This window comes from Tachysurus vachellii, chromosome 11, assembly GCF_030014155.1.
Source record: "Tachysurus vachellii isolate PV-2020 chromosome 11, HZAU_Pvac_v1, whole genome shotgun sequence".
Lineage (NCBI taxonomy): Eukaryota > Metazoa > Chordata > Actinopteri > Siluriformes > Bagridae > Tachysurus > Tachysurus vachellii.
This window is the reverse complement of record NC_083470.1, coordinates 26,457,936-26,482,462: the sequence shown is the minus strand read 5'-3', so window position 1 is coordinate 26,482,462 and position 24,527 is coordinate 26,457,936. Positions and strand designations below refer to the sequence as shown.

General features: G+C 39.3%; 2 protein-coding genes across 2 annotated transcripts in view; both read left to right on the top strand.

The window, feature by feature from the left end:
- LOC132854232 (alpha-2-macroglobulin-like protein 1) overlaps positions 1-5,680 on the top strand; it is a 32,610-nt gene extending 26,930 nt beyond the window's left edge. Inside the window, exons 29-39 of the mRNA XM_060882524.1 lie at positions 148-229; positions 334-490; positions 1,837-1,911; positions 2,441-2,603; positions 2,901-3,094; positions 3,389-3,604; positions 3,717-3,835; positions 4,104-4,212; positions 4,460-4,525; positions 5,319-5,424; positions 5,575-5,680. Of these exons, the coding sequence (XP_060738507.1) occupies positions 148-229; positions 334-490; positions 1,837-1,911; positions 2,441-2,603; positions 2,901-3,094; positions 3,389-3,604; positions 3,717-3,835; positions 4,104-4,212; positions 4,460-4,525; positions 5,319-5,424; positions 5,575-5,621 (1,334 nt within the window). The 3' untranslated portion in view covers positions 5,622-5,680. The remainder of the gene's footprint in view (positions 1-147; positions 230-333; positions 491-1,836; positions 1,912-2,440; positions 2,604-2,900; positions 3,095-3,388; positions 3,605-3,716; positions 3,836-4,103; positions 4,213-4,459; positions 4,526-5,318; positions 5,425-5,574) is intronic.
- An 881-nt stretch (positions 5,681-6,561) lies between these two features.
- LOC132854231 (alpha-2-macroglobulin-like protein 1) overlaps positions 6,562-24,527 on the top strand; it is a 29,825-nt gene continuing 11,859 nt past the window's right edge. The window contains exons 1-19 of the mRNA XM_060882523.1: positions 6,562-6,571; positions 10,766-13,684; positions 14,243-14,561; positions 14,880-15,060; positions 16,686-16,842; positions 17,307-17,359; positions 17,944-17,964; positions 18,191-18,359; positions 18,509-18,593; positions 18,853-18,949; positions 19,858-19,972; positions 20,274-20,383; positions 20,833-21,003; positions 21,874-22,104; positions 22,326-22,389; positions 22,485-22,630; positions 23,293-23,442; positions 23,919-24,098; positions 24,223-24,301. Coding sequence (XP_060738506.1) covers positions 6,562-6,571; positions 10,766-13,684; positions 14,243-14,561; positions 14,880-15,060; positions 16,686-16,842; positions 17,307-17,359; positions 17,944-17,964; positions 18,191-18,359; positions 18,509-18,593; positions 18,853-18,949; positions 19,858-19,972; positions 20,274-20,383; positions 20,833-21,003; positions 21,874-22,104; positions 22,326-22,389; positions 22,485-22,630; positions 23,293-23,442; positions 23,919-24,098; positions 24,223-24,301 — 5,257 coding nt within the window. The remainder of the gene's footprint in view (positions 6,572-10,765; positions 13,685-14,242; positions 14,562-14,879; positions 15,061-16,685; positions 16,843-17,306; positions 17,360-17,943; positions 17,965-18,190; positions 18,360-18,508; positions 18,594-18,852; positions 18,950-19,857; positions 19,973-20,273; positions 20,384-20,832; positions 21,004-21,873; positions 22,105-22,325; positions 22,390-22,484; positions 22,631-23,292; positions 23,443-23,918; positions 24,099-24,222; positions 24,302-24,527) is intronic.

Sequence of the window (24,527 nt, the reverse complement as noted above, 5' to 3'; positions counted from 1 at the left end):
TGTGAACTGGATTATTGAACTGGTTCATTGAAACGAACTGTCCGAAAGAACCGGTTCGCAGAAAAGAACCGAACTTCCCATCACTATCTGGTAGAGACGTAACTAGTAGTTAAGACAGTAACTCTGTGTGTCTCGTCTCCTACACAGGATACCAGAGAGAGCTGACCTACAAACACACTGATGGATCTTACAGCGCTTTTGGGATGAGCGACGCATCAGGAAACACATGGTGAGTCTCAGGAAAGGTCAATAAGTTACAGAGCTTCCACTTTAACTTCCTAGATAAAGACTTTTTATTTCAGACTACAGATATGATCATGTTTGTGTTCTCAGGCTGACGGCGTTCGTGATGAAGTCTTTCGGAAATGCGAAGAGGTACATCTTCATAGATCAGGTGTTTGTGGACCAGGCGAAGTCCTGGCTCGGTCAACAGCAGCAGGCTAACGGATGCTTTGCCTCAGTGGGACAACTCTTCCATCTGGACATGAAGGTCAGGACACCAGACTGAGTCTGATACCATGTTCTGTTAGAGGACAGTAATAAAGAGAGCTGTGATGAAGCACAGTTACTGTTAGCTGCCTAAACATCCACATATTAGAAGAAGTGCATTAATATAAACCTGTGTTTCGCAGCTGTGTTACAGTCAGTGCTGCTGTCCTCAAGATTAATAATCACCATCTGACCAATCACTCTCTCTCTCTCAATCTGTCTCTCTCTCTCTCTCTCTCTCCCTGTCTCTCTCTCTCTGTCTGTCTCTCTCTCTCTCAATCTGTCTCTCTCTCTCTCTCTCTCTCTCTCTCTCTCTCAATCTGTCTGTCTCTCTCTCTCCCTGTCTCTCTCTCTCTGTCTGTCTCTCTCTCTCTCTCTCTCTCTCTCTCTCTCTCTCTCTCTCTCTCTCTCTCCCTCTCCCTCTCTGTCTCTCTCTGTCTCTCTCTGTCTCTCTCTCTCTCTCCCGCTCTCTCTCTCTCTCTCTCTCTCTCTCTCTCTCTCTCTCTCTCTCTCTCTCTCTCAATCTGTCTGTCTCTCTCTCTCCCTGTCTCTCTCTCTCTGTCTGTCTCTCTCTCTCTCTCTCTCTCTCTCTCTCTCTCCCTCTCCCTCTCTGTCTCTCTCTGTCTCTCTCTGTCTCTCTCTCTCTCTCTCTCTCTCTCTCTCCCTCCCTCTCTCTCTCTCTCTCTCTCTCTCTCTCTCTCTCTCTCTCTCTCTCTCTCTCTCTCTCTCTCTCTCTCTCTCTCTCTCTCTCTCTCTCTCTCTCTCTCTCTCTCTCTCTCTCTCTCTCTCTCTCTCTCTCTCTCTCTCTCTCTCTCTCTCTCTCTCTCTCTCTCTCTCTCTCTCTCTCTCTCTCTCTCTCTCTCTCTCTCTCTCTCTCTCTCTCCCTCTCTCTCTCTCTGTCTCTCTCTCTCCCTCTCTGTCTCTCTCTCTCTCTCTCTCTCTCTCTCTCTCTCTCTCCCTTCCTCTCTCTCTCTCTCTCTCTCTCTCCCTCTCTCTCTCTCTCTCTCTCTCTCTCCCTCTCTCTCTCTCTCTCTCTCTCTCTCCCTCTCTGCCCCCCCCTCTCTCTCTCTGTCTCTCTCTCTCTCCCTCTCTCTCTCTCTCTCTCTCTCTCTCTCTCTCTCTCTCTCCCTCTCTCTCTCTCTCTCTCTCTCTCTCTCCCTCTCTCTCTCCCTCTCTCTCTCTCTCTCTCTCTCTCTCTCTCTCCCTCTCTGCCCCCCTCTCTCTCTCCCTGTCTCTCTCTCTCCCTGTCTCTCTCTCTCTCCCTGTCTCTCTCTCTCTCTCTCCCTGTCTCTCTCTCTCCCTGTCTCTCTCTCTCTCTCTCTCTCTCTCTCTCTCTCTCTCTCTCAGGGAGGAGTGAATGATGAGGTGACCCTCACAGCGTACATCACAGCTGCAATGCTGGAACTCAACTACACCGTAACAGTCAGTAAATTATTTCTATCATCTTATTCAGATAATTACAGATGGTGTAGATGATTAGATGGTTCCATCACGTTAGATGGTTCTTCTAACATGACCACATAGATTTTGTTTAATTTTGATGTAAATTGTAACAGTTTAACAGTTTACTGTTAGATGACAGATTGTCACTGTGGAGATTCACTGGGAACTGATCAGTGATCAGATGTACTGAAAAGAGCTCATTGGTTAGTTTAGTCTTCAGGCTCTGGCCTGCTTATTCTACACATAATGCCATTCATTAGAAGGATTTCTCTCAGTAATATTTTGTCCATGTCTGCTGTGTGTTTCTGCCCCAGGCTCATGTATGAGTTCTCTTTGCTGTCTGGTCTGAAATCAAGGCATTGTGCAGAACAATGCATGCTGGTGTGATGTAGACATTTAGAGAGTTAGATAATGATTTGTATCATATAATAGAGTCAGGTAACATCCTGGAACTTACAACATCCTGCTTTAAAACATCATTCTTTGTGTGATAATCTGTGTATGTCAGGATCCTGTGGTGAATAACGGTCTTACATGCCTGAGGAACGCGTTCACTCAGGTGAACTCCACCTACACCAAGGCTCTCCTCTTCTACACCTTCACCCTGGCTGGAGATCACGGGATGAGGAACACACTCATCTCAGGCCTGAATGCAGTGGCCATAGTCTCAGGTTTGATGGTCAAACATCTATTTATTGAAATAAGCATTATGAGGTTGTACATGAGTAGTTCAGGCTTGACCACGGATCTGTAAAAATACCATCAATCAAACAATATTCACAAAGAGACCAGCGGAGCCTTAAGTCCTTATTTTAAACTGCGGATCCTTCATTACGGATGATTTTGTTGTGGATTCTTTCCTTAATAATATTTTATGTGTTGTTGGTGTTGATTGGTGTGTGTTTGCAAAGGAAGGTTCTTAATGGACATAATTTTACTTTGCAATAACTTCAGTATTGCTCCATCAGGTGGTGGACGTCACTGGAGCAGATCGAGCACTGGATCAGTGACGGACTCTTTAGAGGTGGAGATGACCTCGTATGTGCTTCTGGCTCTGATGTCTGGACCTGAGCTGCCCGGGTTTGGTCTGGGTTACAGCATCAGTATCGTCCGCTGGCTTTCACAGCAGCAGAACTCCTTCGGAGGCTTCGCGTCTACACAGGTACAAATCCTTCACATTAAACACTAAACAAGGTGAGCGACTAAACTGTCAGGATTACAGCTCACTCTCTGTTCAGAACGTTGCGTCCAAATTTTGTGGAAAATGTAGAAAATAATGTCATTTCAGAAATGTCTGCATTTATCACAGCCAGCAATGTTGGATTGGGAAAAAAATCTAAATTATGGTGTATATAACATTTCTTTTTATATTTATATAAGACCTTGGATGACAACCATGGACACCATCCTTGAAAGGGTTAAATTTGTTCTCTTTATATTCTTTTCCATCATCTAGGACACTGTCGTGGCTCTTCAGGCTCTGGCAAAGTACAGCTACGCCACCTACAGTCCAGCAGGATCTGTAAATGTTACTATAACATCACCATCAGGGCAGATTAACTCGTTCACCATCAATCAGAGTAACAGACTGCTGTATCAGGAGCGTGAGCTGCAGGAGGTTCTTGGTGATTACGACGTTAAAGCAGAAGGGAAAGGCTGTGTGTACGTGCAGGTCTGTAGATCATCATGTTACTCACTCACATCAGCTCCGTTATTAATTACGCAGGTTCTCAGCAGGTCAGTTTGGGTGGATTTGTGCTAATAGTTAGAGTTGTTTTTTCCAGTTCACTTTGAGCTACAACATCCCTCCTCCACCCGACAACTCTTCATTCAGCATCTTGGCTTCAGCATCTGGAAACTGCAGGGTCCCAAATCCGTCTCTAGAAGTGACCGTAACTGTCATGTGAGTTCTACTGCAACATAAAAATAATAAATAAACAGAAGCTATTACAAAATAATGAAAAAGCTGTTATGTGTTAAACCTAATGGTCAGCTGTGATTTATTAGACTCAGATAAACTCAAACACATCCTTTAATAATGAACGTAATCAGAATATCACTAAATAGCATTAAATGTTATTTTTATCAGAATCTTTCAGAAAAGCACTACGATTGGTGATCTTTTAATCACATATGAAAAGTGTGAGTAATTAATGTTCTTTTAATTTTAGGTACAACGGTAAACGACCGAACACCAACATGGTGGTCATCGAAGTCAAACCTCTTTCGGGATTCGAGGCAGACGTGACATCTGTAGCACTCGTGAACGGCGAATCCAAAGTAACGTAAACCGTTAATAAGCATACTTACAGATCTAAATATTTATAACTAAAAACATTTTTAAAAAAATATTTATAAAAATATTTATTAAAAACTTATTCGTTGTAGGGTAAAAGATGTTGTCATGGTAACAGAAGGATAATCTTCAGTTGTACAGAACTTTTCATTCATATTTCACAACATCTGCTCATTCACCGTTTATCATATTGTTGAACCAGTTGTTTTTTTTTTCCATTGTTTTTTCCAGTTGGCTGACGGAGCTGTAAAACGTGTGGATCAAATCGAGGGCAACGTCATTATCTACCTGGATGGAGTAAGAACACACATCAATATAGAATATACAGGGATTGTTAAAATAATTGTTACAGCATTGTTACTAAATGATTCATTTAAACAAAACAGAATGATTCATATCAACAGAACAGAATAATTCATATCAACAGAAGAGAATGATTCATTTAAACAAAACAGAGTGATTCATATTAACAGAAGTGAATGATTCATTTAAACAGAACAGAGTGATTCTTATCAACAGAACAGAATGATTCATTTAAACAAAACAGAATGATTCATATCAACAGAAGAGAATGATTCATTTAAACAGAACAGAGTGATTCATATCAACAGAACAGAATGATTCATTTAAACAAAACAGAATGATTCATATCGACAGAACAGAATGATTCATTTAAACAGAACAGAGTGATTCATATCAACAGAACAGAATGATTCATTTAAACAAAACAGAATGATTCATATCGACAGAACAGAATGATTCATTTAAACAAAACAGAATGATTCATATCGACAGAACAGAATGATTCATTTAAACAGATCAGAGTGATTCATATCGACAGAACAGAATGATTCATTTAAACAGAACAGAGTGATTCATATCAACAGAACAGAATGATTTATTTAAACAGAACAGAATGATTCATTTAAACAGAACAGAATGATTCATATCAACAGAACAGAATGATTTATTTAAACAGAACAGAATGATTCATTTAAACAGAACAGAATGATTCATATCAACAGAACAGAATTATTAATTTAAACAAAACAGAATGATTCATTTTGTTTAAGATCTCTGTTTGTTTCAGCTGACAAAGGGACAGGAGAAAACGTACACTCTCACCATCACGGAGGTTGATTTAGTGAATCACTTGAAACCGGCCGTCGTGAAGGTTTACGATTACTACGAGACCAGTATGTGTCATTTTATTTATTTATTTTTACATTTTTTATCCTGTCTTCACTTAGCTTTTACACACAGAGCTCACACTGTACCTGTGGTGTGTTTTCTGTCAGAATCAATGACCTAAGGCATGATTTCTGTTTTATTTCCTCCTTCTCTAGGTGACATGGCTGTAACTGATTACTTCTCACCGTGTCCATTTCAGTGAGAGTCTGATTGGGATCTGAGAAGAGCAACAGCAAGAGATCGTCGTCCCCTTGAACTCGCTTTATGGCAATTTTACATTCTGTTACAGACATAATGTCACTTCATAAAACTATTTTTTTTCTTTACAATTTTTGACATTCGATCTGTGAAATTCTTCACGTCATCTTAAAAATGATCAAAACAGGTTTAAAGCCACAGAGCGTGACTGATATCTGCACGTTTACACTGCTGTGTTTGGGTTTACTGAGGAAGATGTTATTGAAAAAGAATCAGCCGTGTGTTATTAAGGCCTTGAATCCTCACCGTTTTTATCCTTACTCAGACCTCATGGTGCATCAAGACAATTTCACAACAGATTAAAGCAAATACAAGTTAATTAACACAAAAATAAAGGTTTTCCATGATTTTACCTCAGAAACAGATCCAGCATTCTCCTTATACATGTTTTTGTGTCTAAGGATGGAGTAAAAACTGTAATTCTTGATTTTTTGCCAATGATTTGTCATATTTTTCCCTTTTAACTTTCCTTACAAGGCAAAAACAATCAGCTAATAAACACTGTTAAAACCATCAGACCTTCTCAGTGTGTGTTTCCTCCAGCTGTATAACAGAACACGTTCCAGTTCCACCATCACACCGACCAGTACAAAGCACGTACTGAAGATAAGTGAATGGATGTTATTCTTACATATCACTCCATCATGGTCACGTACGAGCTCAGAGAACCTTCACAGCTCCAGTGCTGCTCTGTGACACATGTATTAGCCACATATATACAGCAGGCCTTCACTATTCTGATCTATTATATCCAAGACATTTTCAAAGACTAAGAAGACATTTCTTGTGTTTGTAAAAGAAAATAATCGAAATTCAAGTCTCTCTTTCACTCTCTCTGTTCTTGAGGACTGTTTGTCCTACAAGTAGGAAGAGAAGGGTACAAGATGACCCTCAGTGTGACAAGAACTTAATGCATATCTTCAGTGGTGTAGTATATTTGTGTTCTGCTCACTGACACTTAAGATAAACTGGCAACCAAATCTGATAAAGGAGAATTGTTAAAGGAAGTAACTCGTTTCATTCTGTTCACAAAGTTGTATAAGTTCTACACGCTATCGTCCATACAGTCACCTCGAGACATGAACACGTTCACGGTATCACTCGACCAAATTTCAGCTCAATATTGCTAATAAATGAGCAATAACAGCAGGCATGACGTCAAATATCTGTACGCTATTATAACACAGAATTAGAACCGAAATGCTTGTGTTTGTGCCATAATTAAAGATATTCTGTGATATTTGATTTGATTTGTAAAAAAAAACAACAACCGTTTATCCGTGTTTTACATTCCTCTGTAAAGCTGTTAGTCCTTTTTCTCAAATAAACACTAATGATAAGTAAAATTAGACAGATAAGCTGAGGCATGTGATGTGAACATACAGTTCAAGGGCAGAAGAAGCGATACAAGAAGGTGGTGCTCACTAAACACACCGCTAAGGAAACTGGAAACATATTCGGGTGGAGCGAAGGTTAATAACTACCCCGAGCGCTCGGAGATCGTCTAACCTGGTGTGATCGTGCTCGATTCTGCTCCAGGATGGGTCCTTCTAGAGTAACGTTCATCCTTCTTTTACTTTTTTCATGCACCATCATACAGGCGACCATCAAACACAAGTAAGATCCTTTAACATTTCTCAGATTTTCTTCAGATTTTTATAACAGAAAAAAACTTTAGTGCTGAAATCTTGAGAATTAATGAGAATTAATCAGAGTTGAATAATGAACCGATTAAGAAAAACATTGTCCTAAAAATAATTAACATTTTATTAAGTTTGTAAAGCTTCATTAAATAATTCTTTAGACCCACATTTACTGCATAAACTAAAACACAAGGCTTTTTCAAGAAGCTTTTAACTCTTAATTTGTTGTGTACATTGATATCACATGACTAAATAATGTTCCATTACCTCCATTAACTAGTTTTTACACCCAAATGGATAGGATTAAAAAATGATTGCTAAGATATTTGTTTCAGGTTAATATGATGTGAATAATAATTCAAAGCAATCATTAGACACGTTATTAAATGGAGTTCTATTTAAACATGTTATCAGGTTTTGATTTCAAACTCTGTGAGTCCTCAGTGTGCTTTTGTCCTCATACATGTGGTGATTTGTTCTACAGTTCCACATACGTACAGTATAGCGGTGAAGATTTAACATTAAATTGAGGATTTAAACCTGCAGTTGCATTTCTATGGTTAAAGAATTTCATTATTACTGCACTTCCAAAATACGAACGTAAAATATAAGAAGTGGGGGTCACGGTGGCTTAGTGGTTAGCACGTTCGCCTCACACCTCCAGGGTTGGGGGTTCGATTCCCACCTCCACCTTGTGTGTGTGGAGTTTGCATGTTCTCCCCGAGCCTCGGGGGTTTCCTCCGGGTACTCCGGTTTCCTCCCCCGGTCCAAAGACATGCATGGAAGGTTGATTGGCATCTCTGGAAAATTGTCCGTAGTGTGTGAGTGTGTGAGTGAATGAGAGTGTGTGTGTGCCCTGCGATGGGTTGGCACTCTGTCCAGGGTGTATCCTGCCTTGATGCCCGATGACGCCTGAGATAGGCACAGGCTCCCCGTGACCCGAGGTAGTTCGGATAAGCGGTAGAAGATAAATCACTCTCCCTGTCTGTCTCTCCCCTCTCTCTGTCTCTCTCTCTCTCTCTCTCTCTCTCTCTCCCGTCTCTCTCTCTGTTTCTCTCTCTCTCTCTCTCTCTCTCTCTCTCCCTCCCTCTCTCTCTCTCCCCCCCTCTCTCTGATGAATGAATGAAATATAAGAAGTGCATTAACTCATACATCTGAGGAAAAACTATTTTTGAATCCTTATTATGATGCAGACTTAATCCGGAGACTGATTATATGTTGAACTGTACTTTAATGTCTTCTCACATCTCTTGAATCTGATAAAGAGGCAGAAGAGTCAGTGATTTTTTAAGACTCTTTATTGCGGCGATTCTATAACATTCTGCAGTCCGATGTCATGTTTTTCACTTAACAGGACTGCACAGGCTACAATGTTTAATAATGGCAAATTTTTTGCTAAAGCATTTACATCCATATAAACATCAGATACTGTTGAGGTGTAATTCATCCAAACAATAAAAATCTATTTATTGTTATATTATTTACAATATAACAGGAAATCTGATCTAGGGTGATAACGAGGCAGCTAACACCAAATTACAACTTAATCTGACTGTCGGTTCTGAAAATAATTTTCACACCTTGTTTTCCAGTAGGAGTCGTTTTTTTAAATAATGATCAAAGGTCATCAGTAAAAGTTACAGATTATTTCAGAAATCTATTAAATTTCAACTCAATAGCACTTAGCAGGTTATTAGAGCTTATTTGAATTTCCCCAGCAAAATCTCCTACTGTATGCTTGAACAAATCATATATTTAAATACTTACTACTAGATACTTTTAAAAATATGTTTTATTATGTTTTAATATCTGCTCCTCTGTATTTACAGAAAAACACAGACATCTGAATCTGACGAGGAGACAAATACTTACTCGGATACTCAATCCGAGAAAGACAAAGACACAAATACTTCTGAATCTGAGAAAGACAAAGACACAAATACTTCTGAATCTGAGAAAGACAAAGACACAAATACTTCTGAATCTGAGAAAGACAAAGACACAAATACTTCTCAATATGAGATAGACAAATACACAAATACTTCTCAATATGAGATAGACAAATACACAAATACTTCTCAATATGAGAAAGACAAATACACAAATACTTCTGAATCTGAGAAAGACAAAGACACAAATACTTCTGAATCTGAGAACGACAAATACACAAATACTTCTGAATCTGAGAAATACAAAGACACAAATACTTCTCAATATGAGATAGACAAAGACACAAATACTTCTGAATCTGAGAAAGACAAAGACACAAATACTTCTCAATATGAGATAGACAAATACACTTATACTTCTGAATCTGAGAAAGACAAAGACACAAATACTCCTGAATCTGAGAACGACAAATACACAAATACTTCTGAATCTGAGAAAGACAAAGACACAAATACTTCTCAATATGAGAAAGACAAAGACACAAATACTTCTCAATATGAGATAGACAAATACACAAATACTTCTCAATATGAGAAAGACAAATACACAAATATTTCTGAATCTGAGAAAGACAAAGACACAAATACTTCTGAATCTGAGAACGACAAATACACAAATACTTCTCAATATGAGATAGACAAATACACTTATACTTCTGAATCTGAGAAATACAAAGACACAAATACTTCTCAATATGAGATAGACAAAGACACAAATACTTCTGAATCTGAGAAAGACAAAGACACAAATACTTCTCAATATGAGATAGACAAATACACTTATACTTCTGAATCTGAGAAAGACAAAGACACAAATACTCCTGAATCTCAGAACGACAAATACACAAATACTTCTGAATCTGAGAAAGACAAAGACACAAATACTTCTCAATATGAGAAAGACAAAGACACAAATACTTCTGAATCTGAGAAAGACAAAGACACAAATACTTCTCAATATGAGATAGACAAATACACTTATACTTCTGAATCTGAGAAAGACAAAGACACAAATACTTCTCAATATGAGATAGACAAAGACACAAATACTTCTCAATATGAGAAAGACAAAGACACAAATACTTCTCAATATGAGAAAGACAAAGACACAAATACTTCTCAATATGAGAAAGACAAAGACACTTATACTTCTGAATCTGAGAAAGACAAAGACACAAATACTTCTCAATATGAGATAGACAAATACACAAATACTTCTGAATCTGAGAAAGACAAAGACACAAATACTTCTCAATATGAGATAGACAAATACACAAATACTTCTCAATATGAGAAAGACAAAGACACAAATACTTCTCAATATGAGAAAGACAAAGACACAAATACTTCTCAATATGAGAAAGACAAAGACACTTATACTTCTGAATCTGAGAAAGACAAAGACACAAATACTTCTCAATATGAGATAGACAAATACACAAATACTTCTGAATCTGAGAAAGACAAAGACACAAATACTTCTCAATATGAGATAGACAAATACACAAATACTTCTGAATCTGAGAAAGACAAAGACACAAATACTTCTCAATATGAGAAAGACAAAGACACAAATACTTCTCAATATGAGAAAGACAAAGACACAAATACTTCTCAATATGAGAAAGACAAAGACACTTATACTTCTGAATCTGAGAAAGACAAAGACACAAATACTTCTCAATATGAGATAGACAAATACACAAATACTTCTGAATCTGAGAAAGACAAAGACACTTATACTTCTGAATCTGAGAAAGACAAAGACACAAATACTTCTGAATCTGAGAACGACAAAGACACAAATACTTCTGAATATGAGATAGACAAATACACAAATACTTCTGAATTTGAGAAAGACAAAGACACAAATACTTCTCAATATGAGAAAGACAAAGACACTTATACTCCTGAATCTGAGAAAAACAAAGACACAGATACTTCTGAATCTGAGAAAAACAAAGACACCGATACTTCTGAATCCGAGAAAGACAAAGACACCGATACTTCTGAATCTGAGAAAGACAAAGACACCGATACTTCTGAATCTGAGAAAAACAAAGACACCGATACTTCTGAATCCAAGAAAGACAAAGATACTCCTGAATCCAAGAAAGACAAAGACACCGATACTCCTGAATCCGAGAAAGACAAAGACACCGATGCTCCTGAATCAGAGGAAGACACCGATACTCCTGAATCAGAGAAAGACACCGATGCTCCTGAATCAGAGAAAGACAAAGACACCGATACTCCTGAATCAGAGAAAGACAAAGATACTCCTGAATCCAAGAAAGACAAAGATACTCCTGAATCCAAGAAAGACAAAGACACCGATACTCCTGAATCCAAGAAAGACAAAGACACCGGTACTCCTGAATCCAAGAAAGACAAAGACACTGATACTCCTGAATCCGAGAAAGACAAAGACACCTATACTCCTGAATCCGAGAAAGACAAAGACACAGATACTCCTGAATCTGAGAAAGACACCGATACTCCTGAATCAGAGGAAGACACCGATACTCCTGAATCAGAGAAAGACACCGATGCTCCTGAATCTGAGAAAGACAAAGACACCGATACTCCTGAATCCGAGAAAGACACCGATACTCCTGAATCTGAGAAAGACACCGATACTCCTGAATCAGAGGAAGACACCGATACTCCTGAATCAGAGAAAGACACCGATGCTCCTGAATCTGAGAAAGACAAAGACACCGATACTCCTGAATCCGAGAAAGACAAAGACACCGATACTCCTGAATCCGAGAAAGACAAAGACACCGATACTCCTGAATTCGAGAAAGACAAAGACATTGATACTCCTGAATCCGAGAAAGACAAAGACACAGATACTCCTGAATCCGAGAAAGACAAAGATACTCCTGAATCCAAGAAAGACAAAGACACCAATACTATTGAATCCAAGAAAGACAAAGACATAGATACTCCTGAATCCGAGAAAGACAAAGATACCGATACTCCTGAATCCGAGAAAGACAAAGACACCGATACTCCTGAATCAGAGAAAGACAAAGACACCGATACTCCTGAATCCGAGAAAGACAAAGACACCGATACTCCTGAATTCGAGAAAGACAAAGACAACGATACTCCTGAATCCGAGAAAGACAAAGACACCGATACTTCTGAATCCGAGAAAGACAAAGATACTCCTGAATCCGAGAAAGACAAAGACACCGATAGTCCTGAATTCGAGAAAGACAAAGACACCGATACTCCTGAATTAGAGAAAGACACCGATACTCCTGAATCAGAGAAAGACATCGATGCTCCTGAATCAGAGAAAGACAAAGACACCGATACTCCTGAATCTGAGAAAGAAAAAGACACCGATACTCCTGAATCCGAGAAAGACAAAGACACCGATACTCCTGAATCAGAGAAAGACACCGATACTCCTGAATCAGAGAAAGACACAGACACCGATATTCCTGAATCCGAGAAAGACACCGATATTCCTGAATCCGAGAAAGACAAAGACACCGATACTCCTGAATCCGAGAAAGACACTGATACTCCTGAATCGGAGAAAGACAAAGACACTGATACTCCTGAATCAGAGAAAGACACAGACACCGATACTCCTGAATCCGAGAAAGACAAAGACACCGATACTCCTGAATCCGAGAAAGACACCGATACTCCTGAATCGGAGAAAGACAAAGACACCGATACTCCTGAATCAGAGAAAGACACAGACACCGATACTCCTGAATCCGAGAAAGACAAAGACACTGATACTCCTGATTCCGAGAAAGACAAAGACACTGATACTCCTGAATCAGAGAAAGACACAGATACTCCTGAATCAGAGAAAGACACCGATGCTCCTGAATCAGAGAAAGACAAAGACACCGATACTCCTGAATCAGAGAAAGACACCGATGCTCCTGAATCCGAGAAAGACAAAGACACAGATACTCCTGAATCTGAGAAAGACAAAGACAACGATGCTCCTGAATCAGAGAAAGACAAAGACACTGACACTCCTGAATCAGAGAAAGACAAAGACACCGATACTCCTGAATCCGAGAAAGACAAAGATACTCCTGAATCCGAGAAAGACAAAGACACTGATACTCCTGAATCTGAGAAAGAAAAAGATACTCCTGAATCAGAGAAAGACACCGATACTCCTGAATCAGAGAAAGACACCGATACTCCTGAATCAGAGAAAGACACCGATACTCCTGAATCCGAAAAAGACACCGATGCTCCTGAATCCGAGAAAGACAAAGACACCGATACTCCTGAATCAGAGAAAGACACCGATACTCCTGAATCAGAGAAAGACACCGATACTCCTGAATCCGAGAAAGACGCCGATACTCCTGAATCAGAGAAAGACACCGATACTCCTGAATCCGAGAAAGACAAAGACACCGATACTCCTGAATCCGAGAAAGACACCGATACTCCTGAATCTGAGAAAGACAAAGACACCGATACTCCTGAATCAGAGAAAGACACCGATGCTCCTGAATCTGAGAAAGACAAAGACACCGATACTCCTGAATCAGAGAAAGACAAAGACACCGATACTCCTGAATCAGAGAAAGACACCGATACTCCTGAATCTGAGAAAGACAAAGACACCGATACTCCTGAATCAGAGAAAGACACCGATACTCCTGAATCTGAGAAAGACAAAGACACAGATACTCCTGAATCAGAGAAAGACACCGATACTCCTGAATCAGAGAAAGACACCGATACTCCTGAATCTGAGAAAGACAAAGACACAGATACTCCTGAATCAGAGAAAGACACCGATACTCCTGAATCCGAGAAAGACACCGATACTCCTGAATCAGAGAAAGACAAAGACACCGATACTCCTGAATCAGAGAAAGACAAAGACACCGATACTCCTGAATCCGAGAAAGACAAAGACACCGATACTCCTGAATCAGAGAAAGACAAAGACACCGATACTCCTGAATCAGAGAAAGACAAAGATACTCCTGAATCAGAGAAAGACACCGATACTCCTGAATCAGAGAAAGACACCGATACTCCTGAATCAGAGAAAGACACCGATACTCCTGAATCTGAGAACGACAAAGACACCGATACTCCTGAATCAGAGAAAGACATTGATACTCCTGAATCAGAGAAAGACACCGATACTCCTGAATCAGAGAAAGACACCGATACTCCTGAATCAGAGAAAGACACCGATACTCCTGAATCAGAGAAAGACACCGATACTCCTGAATCAGAGAAAGACACCGATGCTCCTGAATCAGAGAAAGAGAAGGAAATGTGAGTATGTGGGCTTGAAAACAGAGCAGAAATTCTTAGCCAGTCAGCAAGCTAACTTAATGAATTATGTAACTTCAGAGACTTGTATGATGTAATTATACCAGATCATTTATACTACCTACGTGTCTAATAGCCACAGGGTTTTACCGAAATTGACTGTTTTAATCCAGAAACATGTCACATAAAAAAACATACTAATAATAATTGTCATGATGATTGTTTCTGATGGATGAGAGATGGTTCTAGTGCTATAAAATAAGACCTCACTGAACACTGCTATGTACAGAGACCAACATTTATTTGCTTTCTTTTTTTCAGCTTCTACCTGCTGGCTGTGACCTCACAGACTGTAGGGGGCACCACTGAGACGTTATGCGTCACAGTAAACCACCATGAACCTGTTTCCATGGAAGTGAATCTGGAGTATAACCAAAACAGCGTCACTCTTCTGACTGAAACGTCCATAAATGAAGAGTACTACCGTTGTGTCCCATTCCAGGTCAGACTCATCGTACATCATCATGACATCTTAAACCTGCAGTCTGTAATGTTTACATGTGCTTCTACAGTATATCTGTTATAAGTACAGAGTCTTAAGGAAGTCTTAAACATCTCTGTGTATACAGAACTCACAGGGGTTTTTTGCTTCCAGTTTTTACTTATTTGAGGAATAAGTAGCCCCATGAGGAACAGAGAGCTACTCCATTCTAGCTTTGAACTTTTAACAGAGCAGGTGGAATTGTTCAGAGGAAGTGGAAGGCTTGTGATTGCTTTCATTGTCATTACATCTCATAGGAAAAAGCTAGTTAAATAAATAATTTACATTTGCAAACGTGTCATGCAATTACCCGCAGAGGGTTAGGTGGCTAATAACAGAGAAGTGGTTAAGGTGTTGGGCTACCAATCGGAAGGTTGTGAGTTCAATTCCCACGTCCACCAGGCTGCTACAGCTGGGCCCCTGAACAGGGCCCTTAACCCCTTAAAGTTGCTCTGTATAATGATAAATGCTGTAAATGTTTTATCAAGTTCATTAAGGAAAAAATTGTGTAACTACATATAAAACATCTCCTAAACGAAGGATTTTTGTAAAACATAAAAAAAAAAAGGTTTAACACCAGACTTGGTACGTCAGGGGAAAATCAGACTGGTGCAGTCAATGTGTTGAGTGGTCAGCTGGCAATTTGACAAAATAGCAGAGCAGGAAGTTTGACCATCATCTTCTTGAGTCGCTCATAAATGTAAGACTCCCAGAGGTGGGAGTAAGTCACACACGTGCAAGTCACAAGTAAGTCTCAAGTCATGAATGTCAAGTCAAAGTCAAGTCGAGTCTTTTTTTAATATTTGTCAAGCAAGTCTCAAGTCTCAAATCTGCGACTTAAGTCTGACTCGAGTCAAGTCATATGACTCGAGTCCCCCGTCTCTGAAGACTCCTATAAGAAATATTTATCTGAAAGTTTATAACTCTGAAATTAAGAACAGTTTGTCTGATATTTATTATAAAATAAAAAAGCAATTAATTAAATATGCTAAAAATATTAATACCACAATTTTGCTTTCTTTTTTCTCTTCTTACTTTATTTATGAAAAGTAAATAAATTATTTAGTTAAATTTTATTAATACAAATATGTGAAATAATTGTTAGTAGTAGTAATAATAACTATTAATAATTCATTCATTCATTCATTTCCTACCGCTTATCCGAACTACCTCGGGTCACGGGGAGCCTGTGCCTATCTCAGGCGTCATCGGGCATCAAGGCAGGATACACCCTGGACGGAGTGCCAACCCATCACAGGGCACACACACACACTCTCATTCACTCATGCACTCACACACTACGGACAATTTTCCAGAGATGCCAATCAACCTACCATGCATGTCTTTGGACCGGGGGAGGAAACCGGAGTACCCGGAGGAAACCCCCGAGGCACGGGGAGAACATGCAAACTCCACACACACAAGGCGGAGGAGGGAATCGAACCCCCAAGCCTGGAGGTGTTAGGCGAACGTGCTAACCACTAAGCCACCGTGCCCCCCCCCATTAATAATTAATAATAATAATTATTATTACTAGTAGTAGTTAGTCATGAACCACATTTATGATGTTTGTCATTTTATTTCAGGTTCCTGTCGTGATATTGGAATTAGTGGCATCTATTAATATTCAGATTAAAGGGTCAGAAACCTTCCTGAACAAAACAACACAGATCCTCATCACACCTCCAACACAAGTGACGCTCGTTCAGACGGACAAACCCATCTATAAACCAGGACAAACAGGTAATGTGCTCTGAATTCTCTTGCCCCAGTTCTGCTCTGGCCTGAACTTATTTTCAAACACAAACATTTTACAACACAAACACAACGCAAATTATGCGTTTCTTAGTTAAAGACAACTTTGTCTTAAAGCATCTGATTACACTTTGACTATGTGGAGAGTCAGAAATAACTTATTACAAGTGCATTAATATAAACCTGTGATTTACAGCCAATCAACACCTTCAGGCCGATCAGGCTCCAGAATTCAACAACTAAATCTCTTGAATGTATTAATTTCCTCAGTTCCTAATTCCCATAATTCTCCCAGTTCTCCAGTCCCTCTAGTCATTTTGGTGTTTTAACTGATTTGTCATGTTATCGTCTGTCTTTAGCTACCAGTTACACTGTAAATGATTAAAGTAGGTGTTAAAAACAAGACAGATTTGTACTGAAACACTATTTTCTATATATTTTTCTCCCCACAGTGAAGTTCCGCATCGTCTCCCTGGATACCGATTTCCTCACCTACGAACAGACGGTTCGAAAACTTTTATCAGTTCATAAACTAGAAAATGCAGGAGCACTTTCTCTGACGATATTAAAAAATCTACATGTGATTGTGTAATTTGTAACGTAATACAACAATAAGTAATAGTGAACAAGTAAAGCACACTGTATGGTTGAATATATGGCAAATGTTTAATTATGTACGTATTAAATACTTGTCTATTTTTAGTATTAACTAGTAAACATAATATTTAATAAAATAATAAATAAAAATGAACTAAAATTATGCCAATTAACAATATTTAATAAAAAAAAAGTACTTATGTAATTAATACTTAATAGTTAATAGTTAAAGTGTAGAATTAGAGTTAGAAAAATGTAACTTTAACTCTAACTACTAGACCTTTGAGGGCATCAGTAACTTAATAATCCTTTTTTTTAATGCATTGAGGCATAATTAGAGTGTATAAATCATGTCTAGAGCATTGTTAAGAAATTCTGTGTGTATTATGATGATTTATAAAAGCAGGATGTATAAAAAGTGTTACTCATATACACTCACTGTATGTTTAATTTGATCATAAATGCTTATTTTCCGTGTGTTTTTTTTTTCAGTTTCCGACAATAGAAGTGCAGGTACGATGCCATGCCACACAGTCAACGCTCACTAACTCACTTTTATAACGTTTTGCTTTAAAATAATCCTTTCATCTGAAATATTGTATTCTTATTTTATGCTCATGGTGAACAAAGCGTAAAAATTGTTCATTAATTAATTGGTTATTGATCATTTTTAACCTCATGACTGTATTTTAGGAGGAAAGAGTATTGTATAAATTTTGTGGATTTATTTTCATTACAGGATCCGAACTCAAACCGTATCGGTCAGTGGACGAACGTCGCCACGTCCAGCGGTCTGGTGGATCTGTCGTATCCCTTAAACTGTGAGGCCACAAAAGGAGTTTATATCATCACCGTCTGGGACATAAAATACAAAGAGGTCACACAAACGTTCGAAGTTAAGGATTACGGTAAATCTCAGTTTATCTTTATTAATGCGTTTAGATTAACAAATATATCTAATCTGTATTTTAGTGATAACTGAATTAAAAAAGGGTAAAAAAAGTGTTTTTCTTTATATGATGCTTTTATGAAGATTGTCCGTCACCATCTGTTTCAGTTCTGCCCACATTTGAGGTTACAGTAGAGCTTCCTCCAGTCATTACCATCCTGGACACCAAAGCTACGCTGAAAGTTTGTGCAAAGTGAGTGTTAATAAATGAATAATGTTCTGTTTCTTCGCTCCAGACTGGGATTTTTCGACAGCACATTTTTCACACTCGGCATGATGTCCGAACTGTAAATCTCATATTACTCAGTACTTAACTTCAACCAAGCTAAAGATTTGTGCTGGAAAAGTGATTTTACTATTTCTCCACTTAAATAATTAAATATTACTCATTTTAACACAAATTCATGTCAGTATAAAGTGATTCAATCCATATTCTATAACAATATCTGCAGATGTTCATACGGGAAGCCGGTCAGGGGGACGGTGAAGACCACAGTCTGCCATAATAGTTACACAACACCAGACATCTGCAGGAACTATACAATGATGGTTAGTCATCTTTACCTTTAAAACAACAGACAATGCTTGTATGTAAAATTAGTGCAACTTCTCAGTTACTTCTTTGAATGAAAACAAGTAGACTATAGAAAATAATCAGCACTTTCTAGAGTGTATTTATACAAAACCATCACACCAACACACCAACACACCAACACATCATCACCTCATCACACCAACACACCATCACACCAACACACCAACACACCATCACACCATCACACCATCACACCAACACACCATCACACCAACACACCATCACACCATCACACCATCACACCAACACACCAACACATCATCACCTCATCACACCAACACACCATCACACCAACACACCAACACACCATCACACCAACACACCATCACACCATCACACCATCACACCAACACATCATCACCTCATCACACCAACACACCATCACACCAACACATCATCACCTCATCACACCAACACATCATCACACCAACACACCATCACACCATCACACCATCACACCAACACATCATCACACCAACACACCAACACATCATCACACCATCACACCAACACCCCATTACACCAACACCCCATTACACCAACACACCATCACACCATTACACCAACACATCATCACACCATCACACCAACACATCATCACACCAACACACCATCACACCATCACACCAACACACCATCACACCAACACATCATCACACCAACACATCATCACACCAACACACCATCACACCAACACATCATCACACCATCACACCAACACCCCATTACACCAACACCCCATTACACCAACACACCATCACACCAACACATCATCACACCAACACATCATCACACCATCACACCAACACATCATCACACCATCACACCATTTTTAAGTAAACGTCTTTTATTTTTGCTTTAGACTGACGAGACTGGCTGTGGAATAGAAATCATTGATCTGACAGAATATGCATTAAGTGATTCACGCTATGAAGCTTCAATAATAGCTCACAGTGAAGTGAAGGAAGACGGCACTGGTGAGAGATTCTCCATATCTCAAGAACCTTGTATTGATGGCCATTCTATAAAGTTCTGTTTTAATTTGTACAAACTTTAAACATTATGGTGTAGGGGTTAATGAAGCTAAGCAGCAATGGATGTTTGTAAGCACGAGCTTTTGAACATTGTTGTTTGGGTACTATGTAGAAATGCTGTTCGAGAGCCTAACAGTGTCTTCTGAGGTGGAAGGTGTTCATTGCTAGCTACATTAGCTTCTGAGCTCAGTTATAACCATCACTGTAATTTTAGGATTGTGTTAATTCTGTGTTTATCCTGAAGGTGTGATTCTGACTGGCTCAGGCAGTTCTACTTTAACATCTCATATCGGCTCGCTTTCATTTGAGGATTCACTGACTATATTTAAGCCCAGAATGACATATGAAGGAAAGGTAATTATCTTGTTGTGCATTAATGTATATTTTATATACCTATATACATATTGTATTTTGTCTTATATGCTAAATAGGAACTCGCTAACTAAGCTAACATGAACCTGGCATTATGTAGCAAGCCAAGAAAATGTGCTAATCTCTCAAACTAAATACTTTATTGTGTGCAACATTAGATTAATTATTCAATTATGTAAATTAATCCAGTACACGAGATCACAACCAGGTTAGTTAATGTCTGAATAACGTTTATGACGTGAAATGATCAGTAGTTAAAGACTGTGCTAACTAGTTAGCTAATATCAAGTAAGCTATTTTATTAAGTAGTTAAATCTGGTACATTTAATATCGAGTACATTTCTGTATACTTTTACTCAAAGCCACATCTTCTTCCTCTGATTTGTTCTTTTTGTTTTTGACATCCTCTGATTTCTGCTCTTCTTCTTTAGATTAAAGTAACCTGCCCAAAATCCAGACCTATGAAAAGAAAAGTAGTTTATCTGACCGTGACTTGCGCTGCTAATAAAAGTTCTGTTCTGAAGCTGCTTACAAATCACAAAGGCATTGCAAAATTTTCCCTCGACACTGAACCGTGGGGTCTGGAGCGAGTTTCCCTTCAGGTATGAAAAGGCTTTGCATTTTTATTTATTTATTTATTTATTTAAATGAACTCTCATATTCTGTTCATGGGGAAAAAGAAGAGCAATTCCAGCTGCAGGGGGCACGGTGGCTTAGTGGTTAGCACGCTCGCCTCGATTCCCACCTCCGCCTTGTGTGTGTGGAGTTTGCATGTTCTCCCCGTGCCTCGGGGGTTTCCTCCGGGTACTCCGGTTTCCTCCCCCGGTCCAAAGACATGCATGGTAGGTTGATTGGCATCTCTGGAAAATTGTCCGTAGTGTGTGAGTGAATGAGAGTGTGTGCCTGCGATGGGTACACACACACACTCCGTGCATGACACTCCGTCCAGGGTGTATCCTGCCTTGATGCCCGATGACGCCTGAGATAGGCACAGGCTCCCCGTGACCCGAGGTAGTTCGGATAAGCGGTAGGAAATGAGTGAGTGAGTGTTTGAATGAATTCCAGCTGTTTGCACCTCTGGTCAATGTTTATTATCAAATAGTCCCACAATACTTAGCATTTTTTCGACACAGTCGAAATTTTCTCAGTTTCTCTGAGAAAAAAAAAAAGATTTAAAACACTTTGATTACAAACACATTGGCTTCTCACACCTGAGGCCTATGAGGTGACCTCCCAGAACCTGGTCTCACCAGAGGCTGATGGTGCCACCTTCCAGGACAAGGCAGTCTCCCACACATCAGATGCCACATCATAGGCTGTATGTTTGGATGTTTTGGTGTGTGTTCACCATTTTGTTGTTCTTTTTACACTGTGCACAATAAAAAAACCCTGACAGGAGAACTCAGGCAGCATTGTGGTATAAATACATCATGTCATATGCACCATGTTTGATTTGTTTTGCTTTTACATAGGCCCAGTATGAAATGAGAACCAGGTCAGAACATACGGACAATCAGCTCACACCACAAAAGCCCACAGCAAACCTCTGGCTTCAGCCTTTCTACTCCAAGAGCCAAAGCTTTATTAAACTGAGGAGATGCTCAACAACCTTCAGGTGTAATAGAAAAGCTGTCATCAGGGCTCAGTACATGATCAACAGCACAATCTCACCACACCAGGACACCATAAACTTCTTCTACATGGTGGGTTTGACTTTCACTATAACATTAAAACATTGAAGCCTGACATTTTTTAGTGATGTTTTCATGAGTATAATTGAAAACGAGTGCTTATTCAAAGACCCATGCAATGAAGGCTTTCAGGTTTGAAGTATCTTTGAAATCATGGATGATTTTTTTTTTGTTCTTTTAACCAGACATAATTTAATGTACTACAATTCACATCCATATTTTACTGTGTCCAGGTGATGAATAAAGGACATCTGGTGCAACAAGGACGTATCACAAAAGCCATCAACCCTGGAACAGGTTCATTAACATCACACAATCAATAAACACTAAACTCACCACAACTTATTAAAAAAATTACAATTACAGTGTCGATGTATTATTTTTGTTTTCAGAGCACAAGGGCAACTTAGTTCTTACATTGGAGAACATGTTGAAGGTGTCTCCGGTCGCTCAGGTGGTCCTGTACACAGTCCTTCCCAGTGGTGAAGTCTTGGCAGACAGCATGAACTACCCCGTTAAGCGGTGTCTTGTAAATAAGGTCAGAAACAAAAAAAATAAGAGCTCTTTAACTCCATAAATTGCCCAAATAAAAAAAAAGTCACACATTCTATTTCATTGGATCGTCTTTTGCTTTAATTATGACTCAAATTTGCATTTTCTCTGGCATGATTTTAGATTTTAGATTAGATTGGATTCAACTTTATTGTCATCACACATGTACAAGTACAAGGCAAAGAAATACAGTGATTTTAAATGATCAGGCAATGATGACTCAGGCGTCATTGGGCATCAAGGCAGGATACACCCTGGACGGAGTGCCAACCCATCACAGGGCACACACACACTCTCATTCACTCACACAATCACACACTACAGACAATTTTCCAGAGATGCCAATCAACCTACCATGCATGTCTTTGGACCTGGGGAGGAAACCGGAGTACCCGGAGGAAACATCTGAGGCACGGGGAGAACATGCAGACTCCACACACACAAGGTGGAGGCGGGAATCGAACCCCCAACCCTGGAGGTGTGAGGCGAACGTGCTAAACACTAAGCCACCGTGCCCCCACTGCCTGAACCACTCTTTCACAATTTGAGCCAAATGAATCCTGGCATCGGCATCTTGGAACATGCCATTCCATCAGGGAAAAAATAATCATTGATGAAATAAAACTTTTTTTTTTTGCTCTCTTTCAGGTGTCTCTAAAGTTTTCACCTTCTCCGGAGCTTCCTGGTGACCAGGCATCACTGTTGCTGAAAGCTGCTCCAGGTTCCTTGTGTTCAGTAAAGGCGATAGATAAGAGTCTTCTGCTGCTGCAACCAGAGAAGGAGCTCAGCATCCAATCTGTACGTTCAAAATAACAAAATGTCCCAGAGTTCAGTCCTAAAGCTCATTCTGAATGTGTAGTCAGGGGTAAAAATGACGTTTCCAAAAATATTTCCAAAAAAAGAAACCGTTTCTCAGTCTGTTAGTATGTTTATATAATTGTAAAGAATAGCACATACTTTTAGTTTATGGTGTTCAACAAAAAACAAAGTATGATATTTGTATGTTTGGTTTTACATTTAAATCTACAGTATGTTTGTATATATACATATATATGTGTGTGTGTGTTTAAAATGGCAGTTCATATGGGGGATGTGGTAGCCTAGTGATTAAGGTGTTGGGATACCAATCGGAAGGTTGTGAGTTCAATTCCTACGTCCACCAAGCTGTTGCTGCTGGGCCCCTGAGCAACCCTTAATTGCTCAGTTGTATAAAAATGAGATAAAATGTAAGTCGCTCTGGATAATATGATGAGTGTCACGTCCCATTATTCCAGGTCTTCAACGTGCTGCCTGTACAAACATTATCAGGATATCCACACAGCATCTATGAAGAGGATTCAAGCCCATGCTGGAAAAACCCACCCATCTGGAACATCCCATATGCAGCACAAACGTCAAAATCACTTGGTTATTTTCTGAACGTCGGAAAGGTGGATGTGTACAGCACCTTTAAAGTAAGACATCTAAGCTTCATGAGAACTTTGTAGTGTCGCAAAGTGTCATATTGTTATCGCGATAAAAACACGGATTAAAAAATAAGCAGATGGGAAATGACATTTTGTTCCTTTATTCACTCAGGGTATTGGAGTTAAAGTCCTCACAAATGCAGAAGTACAGAAGCCTTCGGATTGTTTGGGCAGTTTGTGGCATATCACCGGTAAGTGGTTTTCCCAGACACGTTTTATTCATTCATTCATTCATTCATCTTCTACCGCTTATCCGAACTACCTCGGGTCACGGGGAGCCTGTGCCTATCTCAGGCGTCATCGGGCATCAAGGCAGGATACACCCTGGACGGAGTGCCAACCCATCGCAGGGCACACACACACACACACACTCATTCACTCACACAATCACACACTACGGACAATTTTCCAGAGAAC